The 15,646-nt window shown below is 39.1% G+C and overlaps 1 protein-coding gene across 4 annotated transcripts in view; it reads left to right on the top strand.

Annotated features, from left to right (window-relative positions):
* bnc1 (basonuclin 1) overlaps positions 1-15,221 on the top strand; it is a 58,760-nt gene extending 43,539 nt beyond the window's left edge. For 2 of the 4 annotated variants that reach the window (XM_012959517.2, XM_002940098.5), the window contains exons 2-6: positions 3,995-4,061; positions 8,467-8,569; positions 8,666-8,901; positions 10,223-12,117; positions 13,192-15,221. In XM_012959517.2, coding sequence (XP_012814971.2) covers positions 4,053-4,061; positions 8,467-8,569; positions 8,666-8,901; positions 10,223-12,117; positions 13,192-13,870 — 2,922 coding nt within the window. In that variant the 5' untranslated portion in view covers positions 3,995-4,052 and the 3' untranslated portion in view covers positions 13,871-15,221. The remainder of the gene's footprint in view (positions 1-3,994; positions 4,062-8,466; positions 8,570-8,665; positions 8,902-10,222; positions 12,118-13,191) is intronic. The other 2 variants (XM_004912619.4, XM_004912617.4) reach the window with 2 other exon arrangements.
* The last annotated feature ends 425 nt before the right edge of the window (positions 15,222-15,646 follow it).

Genomic DNA, 15,646 nt, shown 5'->3' with positions numbered 1-15,646 from the left:
TTATAAATGCACTTATCCCAAACCTCCCACCCCAACCATATCATCTGTAATATATCTAATGTAACTTTGCAGCACTGGTTGGCAGTGCCACAAATCACTTGGCTGCTTCTGTGGCAACTGATTCTATCTGCAATTTTATAAACCACTTTTATGTTCTATACTACATTTTAAAATATAGCCACTATCTTTTTCTACTCACACCTTTTTACTTATTGGGACACTTTCTTAATTTTATAGTAACACCTATTTAGCTTGACATAAGGGTTCATTTATGCTCGCAAGTGCAGTTGTGGCCCCACAATTTCCCAGCAGTGAGTTGCACATAACACCACTTTCATTTAAAGGTACAGTGACCTTGAAATGCGCTTCTTGAACTTCTATATAGTTGTGCTTGGTGCTACTCAGCTCTTTCTGCCTTTTATTCTGAATTGAGCACTGCTGCGAACCCTGGATATACAGCTACCTCCTGACGAAGAGAGAGCTCCAGAGTTTCTTTTGCACCCAGTGCCAATAGACGCAACACACTTGCACCTAAAGAATAGGGCACATATGTCACATTCGCACCTGAAATTACATCAGCCAGACTTCTGCATAATTGTGTCCAATTTGGGACAAAACGCCCAGATTGACGAATCTGACGCATTTGTGGTAGGTATAGCATGATTGCGCCTAGCATATTGCCCCCTTAAAACAGCAATGATGCTTGAATTCTAGTAAAAAACACTGCATTGTGCTCGAAATTGCACTAGCAGATGTTCATGTGGCCCATAATGTCAAGGCGTCCTGATGTCTGGAATTACAAAATCGGAGTGGATTCTCATTCATGAAAATGGTCTTTGCAGTCATCATTACAGGTAGAATAGGGGTAATGTAGTGAATTTGCACCAGGTCTAATAACCTATAACCAGTCTAAAATACTGTTGAATTTTAAACACTGGATGCTATTCAATATAATATTGTGGAGCAGTAAAGTTCTGTGAGCCTTGTTAATTGGGGGGTGGGGGGGGGTGGGGATTAAATTAATTAAAAAATGGACAACCCTGTTTGAAGGTTGTCCTCACAAATCCACTGTGCCCTTTGAAACAATACCAAATATTGCTTTCTAGGGCTTTAAGAAAGAAGTGACTAGTATGACAATACTCCCTTACCCCTAATGGTCACACCATCTCTCATGGGCGAGTAGAACCCAAATAAGAGTGAGCTTATGGATTGGACCATGAGAATGAATCCCTTTTGTTTAGTGCTATTATACAACTACTACCCCCCCCCCCTCCAAACAGTTATTCAATTTCCATCTTCAATGGGAAAGTTATTTTACACTTCTCATTCTTTGTGCCTTCATGAAGAAATAAATAATTGACTTGATGCATGTGAAATTTGCAGGAACACAATGGAGCTCTAATGTTTACTTATTAGTCACCCCAGATTCCATATTTTTAAATAAGTTCTGTCTCCTGAGCTAGAGTTCTTTACTTGATGCCTTTTTTATTGTCCCTTAAAGCAAACCTAAAGCCAAGCTTGAGTAACCTGCGGCACTCAAACCGATTGTTCAGCTGTAACTGACAATCAACAGAAAATGGCATTTGCAGCTCCATAGCTTTAGGGCTGTAGGTTGCCCATTCTTGAATTAACCCAATTTTTGTATTTAAAGAGTTTCTTCTTTAGCACTTTGTCTGCGCCTTCCTCTGACTTGCACTAGCCTTTTTTAATGCTTTCAGGCAGATTTTTCATTTCTTTTGTAATTTTTTATATATAGTTATGAGTCAATATATGGAGGGTTTTTTTTTTTTTTTTCCTATGACCTCACGCAGAATGTTAGTTCCACTCATTTTGTTTCAGTGAGACAAGCCACACAAGTTATTTGTAATTGCTCGATTGGTTACAGATGCAGCCACCTGGAGATCTGCTGTTCATGATAAGTCATAGGGAATATTATTCTTGCATCTTCACAATGACAGTAAATAAAAGGATGCACGAATCCCATTGATGTGCCTGTCCAGTGACTAGCTTTTCCTTATTGCTCCCATGTTTTTCTAATTCCATACTCAATTTGTGTTTATTAATAATCATAGAAAAGTGTGGAGTTGCTTGACAGCTCTGAAAGTGTTACCATTTAAGGGAGATCTAATCTTACCAGTGTATGTTTTTTTTACTTTGTTTCATCTCTTAATTGATACTGAGATATGACTTCTATTGTATTCTATTTCATGTATTCTGACATGTTCATCATATCTGATTTATAGCCACATGCTGTTTGTAGACATTTCTAAACACTACTGAATGGGTCATGATCTTGCTTTGCTCACAAATCAACTTGATTGTCTCTCTGCTCATCTACAACAGCAAATTATTTCTGGCTCTGTGCCTCTGTCGTACAACCTAAGTGCTGCATCGGTAGGGTTTTACTGCCCTGCTCTTCAGCTGGACCGCTGAGTGCACTAATTTGAACAAAATGTGACTGCTCTCATCATGCAGGATCAGAAGAGCCATCACTACACCTAATGGCCATGTTCTCTATGCTGATGCTAATGTTCACTCATACCTTATGGATGAATCTTTTATTTTAGTATGGGGTGTAAATCTCACAATCCTTTATCGTCCATTGACAATAAATGCAACTTATACCACCCAAAACCATCTAACAGGAATATCAGCAAGTGAATTATAGTGCAGTTCTGTCTGATTATAAATTGTTAGCCCTAACTTACTAACTTTAATTTATCACTGTGAATATTGAGGCCTCATTTTAATTACCCTGTATCCGCACTCAAACTTGCAACTTTTTACATTTTGCCATTGGGTTTTTGGGTAACTATAGACTGTATGTATGTATGTATGTATGTATGTATGTATAACTTAAAGGTTACACAGCGCTGTACAATCTTACAGAATACAAAATTACACACAGGGAGGACAAGTGATATAATAAATACAATAAATATATATATAAGTGCCATGAGGTATGAGACACAGTAGGAAGGGGGCCCCTGCCCCGTAGAGCTTACAATCTAAGTGGTTGGGTAACATACAGGCACAAACCGGAAGGTAAGAGTGCACTAGGTATGGGCATTTGCCCTTAAGCGCAGGACTGGGCAAAATAATGTTGTGCTCCAGACTGAAACATCTTTGGGTATACCTACCTGTGCTTAAAGGCTGTGTCAACCCCAAAAATAATTTTTGCCTAATCAAAGAAAACACAATTCTAAGCAACTTTCCAAAATCAGTTTATTAAAAATTATTAGTGCTTTAAAAGTTGTGTAAATGTAATTGCTGTAGAAAGCAGCACTTGCTGAGCTCCTGGTTGTTAGTTTTTAAACAATGTTGCAAGTGCCAGGCTCCTCCAGCAAGTCAGGTCTGTAAAATCTGCTGCCTTGTGTTACATTGTTTCTAATGCCAGAGCCCCCTGGGCAGAGAATAGAAAGGACAGACAAACACTGCTTTTAATAGCAATTATATATACAAATAACTCAAACATCACAAATATGTAATGAATGTATATTGCAAAGTTGCTTAGAATTATGATTTCTTTTATTAGGCAAAAATTATTTTTGGGGTTAACATGACCTTTAAATAACTGCGCTATAAAGGTTATGATGGTAGGCTTTTATTACACTATGCAATTATGTAGCTGTTGAACTTGCCTAGAGTGCTTACACTCAAATTTTTGTGTTTCACAAAGCACTAGGTAAGTGACAAGTCCAAACAAGACTGCAAGGAATACAGACAAATACTCCAGGGTTCTATGCCTGCTGTTATCAGGGCCCAGCTATGTCGCATTTGGAATTCATAGATATGGTTTCTATAGTATGCACACTGAGCTGCTGTCTGTCTATTGGTGAAATGGTTAATGTATGTTATACTCCACAGAAGTCATTATTTTTTTTTTATTTTTTTTTTGTAGCATGAATATGTCTAATGAGGCTGGTAGCTGGTAGGGAACATGTGCCAAGAAGTGCTTTCAGAAAGTAACTTGACCCTCTGTTTTGTGTGTTAGTGAGTGCATTCCAAGGAATGAAATTCAGCTGTTTGTGGGGAAGGAACCAAAGCGCAAAATGAATGAGGTAAGTTTTTTTTTTTTTTTTCCCTCTTGCTTTTAATGCTTTGCTCTCAGTGGGTTCCGTTCACCTAAAATCCAACTCAAAGGAAAAAGCGAAGTTGCACACATGGTTTTCTTTCATTCTTTTTTGCATCACCCCTTTCGTCTTTATCTTAATACTTTCACAAACCAGTGACACTATCTCACACCTTGTATTTTTTTTTTTTGTTTTGAATGTACAAAAAGCAAATAATTAACAAAATATAATTGGTTATTTTATATTATATATTTTTAATATAAATTCTCCCTCACTCTGTGTGTAGTCACTGAACTGAAGAGTTAAAAAAAAAAAAAGCTTTGCATGGTTTGGAAATGTTTACTGAATACGGATGTCTGAACATGCTCGTCCGTTTGCGAACAACATGTGTTTTTGCATTAATGATGGGTAAAGGGGTGTGTATAATATATATCTCCAGTTGTTGACAGTGCTTGTGTTTAATGTTGGCAGGGCAAAGGACAAAGCAGTGCTATCCTACAGCGACATAACTAGTGTTGTATAGCTAGCCAGAAATCTGCAGGGTTTACCCACAGGTCGGGTGGGTGCAGGCTGACATCCACCTGGCCCGGACTTGCAATCTGTGGGAACTGGCAAAAGCCTGAGGGGCTGATGTTAAATGCCAAAGACAGTCACTATTGGACCAGTGTGGGGGCTTTTTGGACCTCTGCCAAGGCCTTTTTTTTTTTTTTTTGTATTTTGGAGCCCAGTTCACACCTGACATCCACACAGCTTCCGTGGTCACCAGCTGGTTTAGGCTGAACTTATCCATGCACCCACCAGCGGCCTTCCAGTGGCCCCACTTGCACCTTTTAATGTCAGTATTTATAGATTCCTACCCACATGTCCCACAGGTCGACCTTTTTTTTTTTTTTTTTGTGTCAATCCTCGCATCGCTACACAGACCCTACCCAGGTGTCTATTGTAGCCGTAAGGTAATGGCCTCATTTCCCCCTACTATACCTGCTATCCTACAGCCACAGTCCCTTCCCAGAGGCTATTATCCCACTGCTACTATAGGCACCATCTCTCCCTACTATACCTGCTATCCTACAGCCACAGTCCCTTCCCAGAGGCTATTTATCCCCACTGCTACTATAAGTACCATCTCACCCTACTATATTGGCTATACCACAGTCCCACCCAGAGCCTCTAATTCATACTGCCACTTTATGCACTTTCCAATTTGTCAATAGGAAACTTGAGGTGCATTGATGAGCTGTGTGACATGATCTATGGAATCTGTGTGTGGCTCCAGGAAGTTGCCTCTTCTCCAGATCGCTCCACTTACTGAGCTACTGCAATCAGAAGTTCTTGCTGTCACCCTATGTTGTAATGGAAGTGTTTTTCTCAGGAAAAATGAATAAAGCACAAAGGAAGTCTCTCACACAATAACTATGATCTAGTGAGGCACTCCTTTACAGTATAAACATGAAATTCTGAATCTCGCCTATTTAAAAACTGGCTCGTGATCAAACGTCAAAGAAGGAGGTTATTTTATATCTGTTGTGAAATTAGTCATAATTAAAATGTTTGAACAGATTTTGGAGAAGTAAGGTTTTCACAGATGTTAGTAGGAAATGTTGCTGGTGAAAGTCTTGAAAGGGGAAACCGAGAGTGGAAAACAGATTTTGGTCTTATGAAAGCACTCTCACACAGCCGGGAGCATTCCCTAAGGATCCCGAGCCATGGTTCATGGATACACGTTAGACCTTGACGTAATGCTAACCAACATGCAGAATGCTCTCCATTACCAGCCCTAACATTGCTGCACATTTCCTTGTTCTGTCACCTATAAACCTTTCAAATTTCCTGTATCTGCAAAGTGCCACATGGACTGCTTGTCCACAGATGGGTTAGATATCAATTTGCAACATCACCCCCTATATGAATGTTTTTGTTAGACAGTACTTTAGAGCCATTACAAATATTCATGGTAGTAATAAATTATATATATATATATATATATATATATATATATATATATATATATATATATATATATATATATATATATATAGTATAAACTGAAGTAATCCTTTTCTTTTGTTAGCTGTTGTGTTGTCCCGCTAACCCTTCTCCATTATGAGCACAGGTTTAATGGGTCTTTTGCAGAGGTTGAAGACTGTAGAGTAGAAGGTGATTAATTATGGAGGCCCTGAGAGACCTTGGGGTAAATATGGGCTAGTAACAACATACAGTAATATACAGTATATGACCACTGCAAAGTCCAGCATCCGTTGTCTAGAGCTGAAATGTCCAAACTGCAGCAGACAAATGATGCTCTGGTAGTTGCAGTTCAACTACACCTGAAGTAGCAAGTTTCTTGGATCCACTGTTTGTATTTAAATCAGATGCAATTGCTGCAGAGCTTCTAACTGTTTTTTTTCTTGAATAATCTGGTAAATTGCTCTGCAGTTTGGGAAAATCACAAATAATCTAAATAACTGTGTATGTATGAATACACTATTCACTCATAATACAGTGTTCCCCAAAATACTAACTTAGCAATATAATATCTAAATATGAATGATACAGTGTTGGTTAATACATTTTGCAACATTGTGACCTCGCTATTTTTAAAATGAGTCTTGGACATTTAATGTAACAGTAGGGATCAGGCAATACAAACTCAATATCATGATATGGCTAGGAGGGCAAAAACAGTGACCCATTTACATTTATAATCTAATACCACAGCTGACCCAAATGGTTCCTTCTTATAATGCAGATTCTGCTTTGGCTCAAGGATGACAATGGGAGTGTGGCACTTGGAGAAAAAAGCATGGGGACTTAGTTATGTCTACAGTTCTACTAGCTCACCTTCTCTCCAAACGCTTGACATATGTGCTATTTTTCTCTGTAAACTGTAAAATACTAGACTTGGTGGACTCTAGATTTATGTGTCACATGGCTGCTACCAGATTGGTGCTTATCCATACTCGCATACGGTAACCATATGAATGAACTGCACAGAGCATTATAATCCCAAATGTAAAGTGATTATTACATTGCATTTAGAAGCCATAAAGCTATAAATCTCGGAAAATAAGTTTGTTGAAATGTTCTGCGTTTAAGGGCAAATGTATTCATTTATCAAGTTGGCTTACAGTATATAGTTGTTTCTTAATTATGAACACTCCCCTTTAAAGAAGTTTAAATTTAAATCAACATTCATGGCACTCGTGGCATATTTTCCACCACTGTTTTGTAAATTAGCAGAGAACCGACTGTGCAAACTGTCATTTGCTTAAACAGAATCTACCCATCATGATGGTGCCATGGACATTCCATTAAATCAAATGACAAGCTGCCAGGTTGAGTTCAGGTGGTTCAAAGGCTGTGGAACCCCCCACCCCCCACATGTGCAATGAGACAGAGAGGGTCATTGTTTAAAATACATTTTAACTGGGTTTTTATTTTTGTAGTTTTGAGAATATTGGCCTCTAGGTCTTATCCCAAACCTGAGCTGACAGAACAGTTATTTCTATTACTTCTGTATGTTTTGGCATCACCTTACAATATATATGCAAAGCACTCATGTTGTTTTGTATTGTGATCCCAATCCATATTTAATGATCAGAATAATCTTCTGCTTTCTAGAAATTATGGAGACATTTTTAAAAGTTCAGACTAACTGAACATTTGTAAATTAATGCATTTAGGGCATGGCCCTGAATATACACCCTAGAAGCAGATTAGGATAGATGTGTATAGGTAGGTATTTCTACTTCTTAGTTGCTACGGGCAGCAACTCTAGCAATCAGATAGTGGTTTAAACTGGAGAGCTGTAATAGAAATAGTTCTAGAGAGAGAATAAGATGTCTGTCTTGTATATGTTACCCATGATGAATCAGTAGTCTATTATTTCTTGTCTAATGTACAGTATACATCAGGGGTCTCAAACTCGCGGGCCATTTGCGGCCCTCGGTACAGTATTTTGTGGCCCGCACCAACGCCTTCTCAAAAGCAATGAATGGATCGCAATTTTTATTGCGATTCAAGGGATAATGCAAGGCACGGCGGGCGGGAGCTGCTGATTGCGGAAATGACATTATGCCATCATAATCATGTTATGGGAAGACGTTCTGTGTGCACAATTAGCTCCTTAGCAGCTAATTGTGCACACAGAACGTCTTCCCATAATAACTGTTATGATGGCATAACGTCATTTCCGCAATCAGCAGCTCCCGCCCGCCGTGCCTTGCATTATCCCTTGAAAGCCAATTTTTTGTGAAATCCCTTATGCGGCCCAGCCTCATCCTGACTTTGCCTCCTGCGGCCCCCAGGTAAATTGAGTTTGAGCCCCCTGGTATACATGGTATACAGCATAGGTGTCCGCATTAAGCTTTGTTCTTATTGATTTGTCTTACAGACCATAAGGTGCACCTTGGTAAATTGCATCTGCCTTGGTTTTAAACCTGGCAAAATAAACCATCGTCAGTGTGAGCAGTGCAGGCACGGATGGGTTGCACACGGTAAATTATTCCTCAATATTAATTGTAACTGTTCTGAAGACTGCAGTGTGGTGTTATATCTCTCTCATCCATGTTTCTATATTTTGTTTATTTTAGCACTTAGCAAATTACGGATCCCACACTTCTATCCTGCCAGCCAAGTAGAAATAGTTCAATCCAGCGTAGTCTTTGATATCAGCAGCCTCATGCTCTATGGGACACAAGCCATTCCAATTCGTCTGAAGATTTTGCTAGATCGTCTCTTCAGTGTCATTAAGCAAGAAGAGGTCTTACAGATTCTGCATTCCCTTGACTGGACCCTCCAGGATTATATCCGTGGTTATGTACTACAGGTATATATTTTCCACAACGGGGTTTGCAGCCAAGAACTGGCTTGTCTTCAGCAAATTCACGTTTCCATAGAGCAATAGACATTAACAGCATAAAATGCAAATTCTGTGTGTTTAATTTTCTTAATGGATAGTAAATGAATTTTGCAATATGGGCCACACATTACTGTGTTACTATGTGCCAGCAGATGTGCACTACTTACTTGATTCTTACAATTGTACTTTGGATCATACTAAAATGTTATTTCAGACTGAAAAACTCAAACACTCAATTTTAGGTTTTTTCATCTTCTTTTCAGCTCCATACTGGAGACTAAGGTCTGTTATAGTTACAGATAGAAATGTTATTATAGGGATATGTGTTTTCCCCTTTCTTACAAAGCAGCAGTTCTCTAATGCTTTGTTGCCAAGATTCTTGATATGTTTATTATTAACTGTAAGCAACCAAACCCCTTTGTAACTAGTCCCTATGTGCGGGGTAGAGGCCCAGCAGTAGAGAGTTAAACGGTCACAATTAAGTGCACTGCGAAAGGTTCTGGCCCTTGCAACAATTACATTTTTATGCAAAGCACCGGTGTGATTTTATATCATGACACTAATCAATATTTAATGATCTGGATAATCTCAACGTTTTAGTATTGGGATTAAAAATATGGAATCAATTACCTTGAACCTCTACAGCATGAAAAAATTATGATGATACATTCTTCATTGTGCTGGAAACTCTTACATGCACTGAGAAAAATCTCAGCAGACTATCAAATACATGTCCTGTGATAAAATATTTATTGTAGTTATTGGGAAAAAGTTAGACATGGCTTGAGTTTGATAGAACTCCAAAGCTCAAGTGTAATTACAGCTGTGCTTTGTGAGCACTGGCAATAGATCAATACGGGCTCATTTGCTCTCTGTTCATAGTTGCCTAGAAGATTATTAAATGTGTAATGAAAAAAAAGGAACTTGACATAAATGAGAAGCTCATCTGAAAACACAACTCTCTCTCTCTCTCTCTCTCTCTCTCTCTCTCTCTCTCTCTCTCTCTCTCTCTCTCTCTCTCTCTCTCTCTCTCTCTCTCTCTCTCTCTCTCTCTCTCTCTCTCTCTCTCTCTCTCTCTCTCTCTCTCTCTCTCTCTCTCTCTCTCTCTCTCTCTCTCTCTCTCTCTCTCTCTCTCTCTCTCTCTCTCTCTCTCTCTCTCTCTCTCTCTCTCTCTCTCTCATAAATGTTGTAGTTTTATGAAGGAACCTGCAATGTTTTTGTAGTTGTTTTTTGGGAATATTGTTACTTCAAGTTTGTCATCCTCCCCCCATCTTTCTCTCTACTGTAGGATGCCTCTGGAAAAGTCCTGGATCACTGGTCTATTATGACCGTTGAAGAAGAACTAGCTACTCTGCAGCAGTTTCTACGTTTTGGTGAAACAAAATCTATTGTGGAACTCATGGCAATCCAGGAAAAAGAAGGTTATTCTGTACTTGTGCCCAGTGCTAGAACCAATTCTGACATTCGAACATTTATCGAAAGCAGCAACCCAAGGAGCAGTCCTATTTTACCTTCCTCATTGGAGAAGGCATCACCTTCGGCCATTCATCCCTTTGAGAACATGATAAATAACATGGCTTTCATGTTGCCATTTCAGTTTTTCAGTCCTGTTCCTCCTCCACTCATAGGATCACCACCAGAAAGATCAATGCCTGAAAGGAACCATGACAGAACAAAAGATTGCAAAAATGATTCCCAAATCTCCTTCTTGGACAGCAGCTTCTTAACATCTAGTTCTGCAACATTTCATTTGGAAAATGACTCCAACATGAGTACTCAAGATGGTGCCCCCAAAATAGAAGATGATAGCCCCTTAAGCGATGCTAGCTCCCACAACAATACAAGCAACTATGATATTTCTTCAGTGTCTCCTGAGGGTAAAAATAAACCCACAGAAAGAAATATTAATGGGCCTAGGAAGGGTCGTGTTTTTTGCACTGCTTGTGAAAAGACCTTTTATGACAAAGGAACACTAAAGATTCATTACAACGCTGTCCATCTAAAGATAAAACACCGGTGTACGATTGAGGGATGTAATATGGTCTTCAGCTCCCTGAGAAGTCGAAACCGTCATAGTTCAAATCCCAACCCAAGGCTGCATATGCCAATGAACAGAAATAACAGAGACAAGGATCTAAGGAATGGACTAATTATATCTGTGTCTGAAGATTCTAAAAGACTTGCATCTAAATCCTGTAACTTAGACAGCAGACCGGGTAATAACTATGTCAGTACTACTTCTGATACTAAATTGCAGTCTGGTCTCCCTAATGTTGGACAGTCATGTGTGCTTTTCCCCAATCTGAAAACTGTCCAACCGGTGCTGCCCTTCTATCGAAGTCCTGCGACACCTGCAGAACTTGCCAATACTCCTGGAATGCTACCCTCTCTTCCTGTTATTTCCTCCTCCATCTCTGAGAAAATCCTTTCCGGTGACTTTCTCTCAGATATGATGCCCAAAAAGAAGTCTCGGAAATCCAGTATGCCCATTAAAATCCAGAAAGAGTCCATTGATAAACCACAAGGAAACTTGGAGGAACCTAGTTCTGAAGAGGACAACCCTATACATGAAATGAGTGATGAGACCTTTGAAAATTGTGATAAAAATCAAGACCAAAAGATTTCTGGGGGGATACAGAGGGACAACATGTCTTTGGATTCGTATAAGTTAAATGACTCTGAGGATCTGCATTATCAGTCTGTCATGGATAATAGCTACAACAGTGAGTCTTCTGATTCTGAGAATGAGTTTCAACCCTCGGAAAAAGAAAACAATCATATTCAAGATTATCCTTTAAATATGAATTCGAGTGAACACAAAATCAAGCACTCAAACCACTTTAATGTTGCAAAGCAGTTGGCTGAACCCAACCTGTTCAATAAAGAGCAACCAAAACATACAGATTCAGAAGGTGGTGGTGGTGGTGGTGAATTCCAAAATTACTCTATGAGCATGGGACTATACAGTTCAATTCCTAACAAGACTTCTGACATTGATTCTGGAGAACAGCACTTGCAAATACCTAAAGATGAAAAACGCTTCCACTGTGAAATATGCAAAAAGGCCTTTAAAAATCCTTATAGTGTAAAAATGCATTACAAAAATGTTCACCCAAAGGAGATGCATTTATGTACGATAGAGGGCTGCCATGCTGCTTTCCCATCTCGGAGGAGCAGAGACAGGTAAGAATTACTCTATTAGGTCCATGTGTACATTACAATAAGGAACATTGTGTGTGTGTGTATATTTATTGATCCAATGCTGTCAATGAAAGTGACGTAGGGCCACATCTGACCTGTGGACCTCCAGTTGGACAGCCCTGTCATACACCATTGTCCCTGTCACCTTGTGACCCCAGCATCATAATGTCCTGGCCAAAATTTTTTTAAAAGTGACAACCCTATCTGCAGTTTGGCCAGACAGGTGATAATGCAAGGCTGTTTAATGTATAGCACCCTGCCTCCCAGTGTCAGAAATTGCCTCTTGTAGACTGTTTAGGTCCCCATACACGCTGAGATGCACTCGCTTGGCAATCTCCCCACCTACGGGTGGGTGATATCGGGGAGCGTGTAGTTAAAAAATAAATAAATAAATAAATGTGAGATATGGCATGTCTTGGGCATAGAATTATTACTCTTATTGATATATATGCATGGGCTGGGACATGCACTCCAGCTTAATGTTTTTGCTGTTCTTCCTCAGGTCCAGATCCCAAAACTGAGTGGGTTTCCCCTTTGTATAACCACTGGCTCTTTAGTGGCTGGTGGTGTACATTATAACCTATGTCCAATACCTAAAACTGCTGTCACCTAGTGGCCTAATATATGCACAAAACATCCTATCAGTAATACTTGACATGAGATTTTAACTCCAGGTTTTCTCAAAGCATATACCTCAATAGTGTTTTCATGTAATAAACCATGAAATAAAATTGAATTATCAGTATTAATGTGGCTTTATTTTGGATATCCTACAAAATTGAAAATGAACTTATAATCATAAAAATATATCTTTCCATAGGCAATAGCCTTATAATAATAAGTGATATCCTCTAGAAGCCTGTTTTTATGCTAATAAGGTAGTTCTCAATATTGGGTATTGTGAATCATTTCCTAGATCGTAATGTATCTCTTTAAGAGCTCCTCGGGTGTATAAAGGAACATTAATAATTCAACGTGTATAGAGGTCCACATTTACTGTACTGACTCTTAAATCTCATTCGATTTTTTGTCTGATGGCTTTATTCTGACTTGCAGGCACAGTTCAAATTTAAACCTTCATCAGAAGCTGTTGACTAAAGAAGCACATGAGCTACAAAGCATCCCATACAATATACCCTATCTTCTAAAGGACACTAAGGATTGTTATCAGGACCCTCCAGTGAAAAATCCTGGACAGACGTCTGTGATCTTCAAAGGAATGAACAGAACAGGGAGCCTGGTTTATCCCATGAGTAAGATCAGAGAGCCTTGTTTGGACAGCTTTGGGACAGAGCCTGTGAATGACAATGTTGTGTTGGATTTAAGCACTACTTCCAGCATTAAGTCCGGCAGCAGTTCCCATTCCTCCTGGGACTCCGATGGAGGTAGTGAAGAAGGTAACATACCAGTGGAAGATAGTGATGAAAGCTGTGAAGGATTAAGCTTCATTACACAGGAAGAGCTCTACCAGAATTTTAACTTGACTGATAGAGTTCACCAGAGTTTCTCAAGCATACCATCTGGTATGCCAATAACTTGCCATATCTGCCAAAAAACATATAGCAACAAAGGGACATTTAGAGCTCATTATAAAACTGTCCATTTGCGGCAACTGCATAAATGTAAAGTAGAAGGATGCAACACCATGTTTTCATCTGTGCGCAGTCGAAACCGGCATAGCCAAAACCCAAACTTGCACAGACGCTTATCTGAATCCCCAAACAACTTGCCATAAAAAACCATGGGGGTTAACAAAAGATTCTACAAATTCACTTGTTATTTGTGTTCCTTTGTTTTGTTGTTCTAGTAACTGTTTAGCCCCTTGAATTGCCACAGATGTATAGTTTTGCTATGAGGTCAAAGTATTTTTACTAACCAAACCACCTCCCTAATTCACACATAATGAATATTTCTCTACTGTAGCAGAAAAGTAATGTTATTTGTTCCAGAGGTTTTTAGGCTGTTTAGAATTTGTGGGTTTATTTTTTATGTGAAGTCTCCCAGCAGGGTTCTTTCTATAATTCAAAATTTAGCTGCATATGGCCTAATCTACAGCAGCCCTATGAAAATTAACAACCTCATTTGCTGCCCCACTCAGCCTTCAGATGCTGGGTTTTGTAGCTCAACATTCCAGGTTGCCTGTCCTTGCCTTAAGGATAAAATACGTTACATTCTTTTCTGCAATGCAACTTCCACCACTGGCTACCTGCTTCTCACAGTGAGCTGCAACACAACTGCTAGGCTATGCCCACTCTACATATCTAAGCCCAGGTCTCTGATTTCTCTTTTACAGCAGAACTTGCCAGTAGAATAACGTACATATATCTTATTGCTCTTTTCCGATGCACTGTTTTTCATTTTCAGGGAAAAGCATGATCTTGAAAGAGCGAAATAGTGATGCATTTCAAAGTAGAGGCTGTGCAAGGAACTACCTTTACTGAAAAACTGGTCAAACCACTGATGACCCGGTGCCAGCTGAAACACTCTGACATTTTGTAGAACATAATATTCTATGTAAGTAGGAACCTGGTCTTGTACAGTTTTGATACAGTGTTATATGTATGTCACTTACAACCTTGGGTGCTGGTGAGGGCCAGAATTCCGTTCCATCAGTGCCCCAAGTGGTAAAACCTTATCACTGTAATTTAGCTATATTTGGTCTCATATGCTATGCACTTAATATTTTTCCTATGGGCATTTTTTTAATTAAAATGCTTTGTTCACTTTCAGTTGAGTTGTATTACTTTGTATTTCTTTTTCTGAAATAGTTTTTGTTGTTGTCAATAAATCGGAAGAAGCTAAAGTTTCCAAAAGCATGACATCTGTAAATAACCATGCTGATTTATTTTGTAAGCTTCTTCTGAAACATATGTGAAGAAAAAGCTAATTCCAGTAGGACTGGATATGTTAAACCTTGTCATGTACTGTATGAAAGAAAGCACACCTAATAGATTTCATTTGTAGACACTGTACTAGTGTAAAATAAATGCCTCAAGTTATTGATGTTTAACTTATTCTGTATGATGCTAAATGGTGTAAACCTGAATATTGTATAGTATTAAATGGGATTCATTTAAATATGGCAATCTTCTGACCTTGGCCCAGTCTTTCTTTAACACTTTACTTTCCCAAACCATCTATGATGTGTGTATAGCCAGAGTGCTAAATGGAGTTACAATGCATGCAAAATGCAATGACCAAACTGGCTTGGGGAGGGGGGACACAGGTCCGGACTGAGTTCAAAATTGCCCCTACATTTCAAATACTTAGAGTACCATACAGCCCCCACAGGCCCAATAAATAGTGACTGGCTATAGCATCTTACAGTAACCCACCTGGCTTTTGCCAGAATCTCTAGATTGGTGTTGCCCAGATTGGTTGCCTGCAGACCCGGGTTGCCAATTTCTGAAGCTTTGCAGTTTTACACAGAGGGAGGGTTAAAGTAACACTGTGGAAATAGTAAGCCAACATGGTGTCAGTATTCTTTATATATAGGCTGTTCCTAAAAGTA

The sequence above is a fragment of the Xenopus tropicalis genome, chromosome 3, assembly GCF_000004195.4.
Source record: "Xenopus tropicalis strain Nigerian chromosome 3, UCB_Xtro_10.0, whole genome shotgun sequence".
Lineage (NCBI taxonomy): Eukaryota > Metazoa > Chordata > Amphibia > Anura > Pipidae > Xenopus > Xenopus tropicalis.
The sequence above is the reverse complement of the archived record's forward strand: the minus strand, read 5'-3'. Positions and strand labels throughout refer to the sequence as shown.